At 40.8% G+C, this 6813-nt stretch overlaps 1 protein-coding gene across 1 annotated transcript; it reads right to left on the reverse strand.

Moving 5' to 3' along the window:
• Nucleotides 1-420: 420 nt before the first annotated feature.
• Nucleotides 421-4467, reverse strand: pim3 (Pim-3 proto-oncogene, serine/threonine kinase). The gene is made up of 6 exons (XM_046352437.1): nt 4084-4467; nt 3664-3773; nt 3502-3552; nt 3028-3391; nt 1838-2014; nt 421-1708 (listed from the first exon to the last, which is right to left on the reverse strand). The coding sequence occupies exons 1-6, from the start codon at nt 4166-4168 to the stop codon at nt 1518-1520; spliced, it is 978 nt and encodes a 325-aa protein (XP_046208393.1). The 5' UTR covers nt 4169-4467; the 3' UTR covers nt 421-1517.
• Between the last annotated feature and the right edge of the window lie 2346 nt (nt 4468-6813).

Below are 6813 nucleotides of genomic sequence, written 5' to 3' on the forward strand. Positions count from 1 at the left end.
GCCCTACGGGACTCCCAATCATGGCCAGTTGTGATTGTCTGGATTTGAACCAGGTTGTCTGTAGTGATGCCTCTAACACTGAGATGCAGTGTCTTAGACCACTGCACCACTTGGGAGCCCACAAGGGGCAGCATCGCTGCACCACTTATGCCATAGGGGGCAGCATTAGATCACTGGGACATTTGATGTCAATGCTATTCCTGGGATCTTGTGACTCAGATGTTTGTCATTCTTGTAGTCAGTGCTTCATCATATGAAAGTGACTCAGCAATCGCAATAATCAAGAGTATGATTGCTGTGCATGTGGTAGCAGGTAAATGGCCATGACCAGCTAACATTATTCCAAAACATGAGTATGGGCTCATGTTTGGAGAGTAGTTTATGTATGACTAGTCAAACTTCACAACACAGACCTCAAAGTAATATACAAAAGGTTTATTTGAAATTTTGGTATGAAAAATAATCTCCCACCATTACTTCACCCATTTGAATTTAAACTCACATTTCAGTCTCATTGAAGGGATTAATGAGATTTAAAATTGAATCAACCACAAGTTAAGTTCATTTGTTTTCATATTTTTCAATAGATCGCCAATACAGAACAATTGTGATATTTTCTAAGAGAGAAATTACCGGAATGCAAAAAAGGCCATATAGAATTTTATTTCTGGGATTTCCATGAATTGATAAAATAAATAAATAGCCACAGTGTGGAATGTCTAGTACAAATAAATAATTTTACATGGGAGAATGTACATAAATATACTAATAGTAAGAAGAAAGAAAGTTGATGAATATTGCATTGATTGTGCATTTCACACACAGGTCCCAGCCAAGCCCGGTGCTGTGTAGTGTCAGCAGAGATGGGGGTACAGAAACGCAAGTGTATGAAACCCTACGAAGCCATTGAGGGAGAGAGGTTTTGATGCTTTCAGTACACATTCAGAGAAACAGATAATAAACCCCATTTCCACACAGCTGTGCAGGCATTTACAGTGAAAGAGCAGCAGAAAGTTTGTGGTGTGGATGAGTGTGCGTTTCAAGTATTCCACCATGTCGGTGGGCGGGATCCTGCGTCACATGGTCCTTTCATGGGATTGGCTCTTAGCGAGACGGGGTTACTCTGGTTAGGTATTTCTCAAGCAAAAGACAACCCAACACAAGGTTCATATGACTACAGCCACACCAAAGCAGCAAAAAAATAAAGGCACTCCAAATCAATGAAAATACAAAAACATACTCTATAAGAGCAGCCAGGAGATCTGATATAAGGGGGTAACAGAACATGAACCAGCTAAAAATAAATCTTGAAATAAAAGAATGCTGGTCAAACCACCCAAGTAACAAGTTCCCAGGTGAGGAAACATTTCCTCAAAACAACAATGACAAAGTTAGAGGGAAAACCTTAAATTATAGTTGCCAACGAAAAGTCCTGTTAACTCGCTCTATTCGAGACTGAGGACCCACAAGTCCACAGGTCTGCAAAAATGTCCCCTTCACACAACAAGGTTGCCCAATCAGAGGCTCTCTTTGCTTGAGTTTGTGCTTGATGAGGAGTCGGGTGTAATTGCATGCAGGGTGATGTCACACCCCTCTGTTTTTGAGTCGTCGATTGGGACACGCATCCACGGGTGGTCAAAGATCTGCTCCAGTGTGGGTCTGTCAGAGGGCCTGAGGCAGAGGCACAACTTGATCAGTTGCTGACACTCTGGAGAGAGAGAGAGGAGAGAGGTTAAACACCCAAAACACACTGGAGAGGACCAACACAGGCAGGCAGTTTGACAGACAAACTGTAAACGAAAGGATAGACAGCAGCAAGGCATAGTGAGACACGTACCGGTAGACACTTTCCTCCTGAAGAACAGGCACCCCCCGAGGATCTCCTCATCTTGTTCAAAGGGTATGTCACCACACACCATGTCATACAGCAGCACGCCAAGTGACCAGACCGTTGCAGACCGCCCGTGATACCTATGGAATCGGATCCACTCTGGCGGACTGTATACCCTCGTGCCTGAAAAGGGGTGAAAATACAAATACAATTTAACATTTCAGAAAGTGGTACTAATATTTAAAACTTAAAGATATAGGCCGACAGTGCACTAAGTAATAAGCTCACCCTTGGATGTGAACCAGACTGCAACACCATAAAGGAGCTCTGTCAGCCGACAGCCCTTGGGAAGATCTCAATTGCGTACGCCTCATCTCATTCTCAAAACCCATTGGATGAGAAAGCCAGAGGTCCGTCCCCCCTGACCTTCTCCGCCAATGGGGTTGAGAAGGAGAGAAGATGGGAGTGGAGAGAGGACCGGAGTATGCAATTGAGATCTTGCCATAGAAAAACCACCAACAAGTCTCCCCCCTCCCACAGTGTCTTCACTGTCTGCGTGGTGCCTGAGGCTGACTGAACCAAAAATACAGACCAGAAAATACTAGGGGGAAGACCAAAGACTGCACTATAGCATCCTACACTTCCACCCCATAACAAAGAAACCCTTTCCTCCTTAGTGTGACCCCCGCAAGGCCTCAAGTAACTTGTACACAAAACAAAAACAGTAATGCGTGATGTGGGCCTTCAGGTGCATCCAAGTCTCAGGTTTCACAACAAACAGATGTTACATGGCAGCGGGCCATTTTTAAAGCAGCCGATCATTAAAAAGAGCTCAACGATGTTTCTAATCCCATTCTAGGAGTCTACAGGCAATGTTACACATTGCTATTAACATTTAGTTTAACAAAGTATGAAATTCGATTGAACTAGGATTTACAATAGATATTTCCATAGCCTTACAAAAAAGATACGGGACCATTAATAACGTTAAATGTGGCCTCAATAGACGGATAGACTATAAGCAAGGTGTAGGAAAAGCTGCATCACTATCCAGGTTGCTTTGGGTGCGAGTTATTAAGGTAATGCCAATGGCCTATATTCGTCAAATGAGTATATTATCCGCCAGAGTCGGAATCAAAGTAGCCTGTGTATGTGCTAAACTGCAGCAAGTCAAAGAACACACGTCATGGACCTACCGTCAAAGTCTGTATAAACGGTGTCCTTGAGAATCGCCCCCGAACCAAAGTCAATGAGCTTGAGTTCTCCGCTACGTAGATCCACGAGCAGGTTCTCATCTTTGATGTCCCTATGGACCACGCCACAATTGTAGCAATGTCGTACCGCTTCCAAGACCTGACGGAAAAATCCACGCGCTGAGTCTTCGTCCAAAGCCCCTTTCTCGGTTATATAGTCAAACAAATCCTTGACAGTCTCCGGTCGTTCCATGATTATTAACCAGCCATCGGGTCGCTCGTACCAATCAATCAGCTTTATAACGCCTCGGAAAGTGGTCCCCACCTTTTTCAAGAGCAGAATCTCCAGAGGCACCAATGAACCGTTCTTAAAAATGAAACAATAGTATATGGTTACAATGTAAAGCCAAACAATTTGCAGGAATAACCTAAAATAAATAGCACATACTACAAAAACGTGTAGGATATAATACTTACAAGGGTACCCCATTCCGTAACTCTCTCTTTAGCTACATGTTTTACAGCAACCTGGAATAGAAAAGGAATAGTGATCATGAGAACCGCATCAGTGTGGACGCAGCGAACATTGCTGCCATGTGGTGCGATCATAACAAAGCAGTTTAAAAATGTTTCAATTACCGGCAAACAGTCTGAAATCCGACTACCGGCGTAGACTGTACCGAATCCCCCGCTTCCTAGTACAGATCCCACCTGGTATATTTTATCGAATGGCTCCTTCTCCACCTTCACTGTTAATTAAATTAAAAGAAGAAAAAAATGTAGTTGCAATCTCAAACAACCTTCAGGCACAAAATGCGCTCCAGCACGAGGGTTTCAAAATGGCTCCAGATTTAAGGTCAGACTTGCCGGCAAATCCTCCAATGCCCGACATCAAATAATCACAAAACTATATTGGAAAAACATTCCATGTAATAGCCTACATTATTAGCTACCACTAAAGCCCAATTATTGACGCAGTCGGTTCATGTGGGTCCAACTGAGCTGTAACGTTACAGGAAATAACCTAATATCACATAATTACGTAGGGAAGTCCCATACCTTGCTGAAGCTGTATTTTCACTGGCAAATCCATGTTGGACGTGCTGCAAATATGGGAAAATGAGCCAAATTTGGACAGTAACATTATTACTCGTTGCCAAAAAGAAACTCCCAATTCAGGTTCTGAAAATGAAGTCCAATTGAGCACGAGGACACCGAAATGCCAAAAATAAAACGCAGATCAGTCTTTAATTTCACAGGGAGAATAACGTTGAAAAGTAGTATTCCAACAAATAATATGTTGTTCTTTCCTTCAGATCAAAATCCCGAAAATGCTTCCTTCTGCGCACATGTGTTATTGTGAGCGTTAATAAAGTACCAGTCGGCCACTTCGAGATGTACCCGATGATTCTCCCCGCGCACTCTGTAATCTCTGGCTGTAACGAGGTCGAAGCTACTCTTTAAAACCAATATTATTACACGTAAAGGGAGTAGCGTAGATCCCTCCGCCTCCTTGTTTTTTTCTTCAAATTATAGTATTAATTTATCCGATTTCAAAGACCTCACGATTGTTTCAACAAATCTAAACCTTAATGAGTTGAAATATATAGACTCAAACGCAATTCTAAAATGTATTTAAAAGACATGCACTATTTTCATGTAGTAGGCCCACGAGACGCCCAAGGATCTTGTGACTGAGTAGTGCATTGTTCCATGAGAAATGGTTCATTCTATCCGGGTTCCTTGGGACGTCCCTACCCTAAATCCTACCCTAAACCTTAACCATAAACCCTTTACCTAACCCCAACCTTAACCATTATCTTAACCATTTTAAATTTCAACTTCAATGGGGTAAGGAAATAGAGGACTGATTTGCGTCCCGTCCAATTTAGCCAATCCTATTTCCGGTACAGAAACCATAATATGTTGGTGACCAAGAATAGAATACACAGGAATATTAATTTAACTGCAGGCATATGTGGCGGGAATGTATTTTTCCCACCTCACTTGAACTTTGGAAATAGATAATAATAAAGCATATGTAAAGTTAATTGGTAGATGTATTTTCCATTTTCCATGGCATTAATTCAATTGTCCATCAAAATGTCCTCTCTCCCTAAAATGTTGATACTGTAAGAAGAAAATCCCTAACAGGATTGTAATTGCTTTAGTCAGTCAGTGGTGCAAAGTACTTAAGTAAAAATACTGTAAAGTACTACTCAAGTAGTTTTATTCTAGTATCTGTACCTTATTTTACTATTTCTATTTTTGCCAACATTTACATCACTACATTCATAACGAAAATCATTTACTTTTTACTCCATACATTTTCCCTGACAACCAAAACTTGTTACATTTACAATGCTTAGCAGTACATGAAAATGGTCCAATTCACGTACTTCCCTACTTCCTCTGATCTGATGGACTCGCTGAACACAAATGCTTGATTTGTAAATTATGTCTGAGTGTTGGAGTCCCCCTGGCTACCGATAAATACAAATTGTGCCGTCTGGTTTGCTTCATATAGGTCATTTGAAATGATTTGTACTTGTACTTTTTATACTGAAGTATATTTGAGCAATTACATTTATTGTTGATACTTATGTATATTTAAAACCAAATACTTTTAGACTTTTCCTCAAGTAGTATTTTACTGGTTTACTTTTACTTGAGTCATTTTCTATTAAGGTATCTTTACTTTTACTCAAGTATGACAATTGGGTACTTTTTCCACCACTGCTGTCAGTGCAAATAATTGTCTATAGAGGAAGCTAAAATGATAATAGGCAGTGTGTACTAATATTCATAGCATGTCAATGTTTATCCAATTATAAAATAACCCCTCCCACTCAATGTAACACTTGACTATTTATGCCAAATCACTGTTTTCCTATGTCTGTGTGAGCTAAGTGGATAATAAACTGGTCACTGTGTGTTGGAATTTTTGACAAGACTCCAAAGACAATTTTAACAGTCTTTCTGCAATATTCTTGTGGTTTCAGTCCCCCATAGAAAGCAAGAGGATCAGCCAACCATGTGCCATGATGCACGGTATAGTGAGTTCCCTGATGGATCCTGTTCCCCCATCATCTGTCAGGAGGACGTGGCACAGTTCGTTCCTGGGGGGTGGGGGTGGGGGGGGGCAAGTCTAAGATAAGTCAAGGTCTATGATTCTAATATTTTATTAATTGTTACATGGCAGATGTGGGTCTTTGAGGACTATGTCTTAATGAATAGCAAAATGTGTCTTAATGAATAACAACATAATCCATTTAAAACAAAGGACATCAAGGACAACTAAAATGTTGTCATACAATATACAATGTCAACTGTATATGTTTGTGTGCATGTCTGGCACTATTATCTGTATGTGTGTGTTCTTGTATATGTTTATTTGAAGGAGAGTGTGTGTATATGCATGTGTACAAACACCTGCACGGCATCAGCCTCAGGCAAACCGGCATTAGTTGAAAAACTCTGCCCCTCAGTGTCATTAAAACTGACTTTTTATGTTTTTTTGTTTTTGTTTTTTGTTTTACTTTTATCTTTGACCATTATTCTATCTCCTACACAGCAACTCCACTCCCACTTGTCTTCAATTCCACATACCAACCCTCAGCTTCCCTCAGCCCATCCCATCTCTCTCTGCTGGCCACCCACTTTGGGTTTCTACGCAACACATATCTTTCAACTATGCTGTGATGTTTAACGTACAATTTCAATCTATCTAATCGAATAGAATCCAGAGTGCGAGTTGAAGATAAATACTTTTGCAAAGTATTAGTATAT

The sequence above is a fragment of the Oncorhynchus gorbuscha genome, linkage group LG06 (genome assembly GCF_021184085.1).
Source record: "Oncorhynchus gorbuscha isolate QuinsamMale2020 ecotype Even-year linkage group LG06, OgorEven_v1.0, whole genome shotgun sequence".
Taxonomy (NCBI): Eukaryota; Metazoa; Chordata; class Actinopteri; order Salmoniformes; family Salmonidae; genus Oncorhynchus; species Oncorhynchus gorbuscha.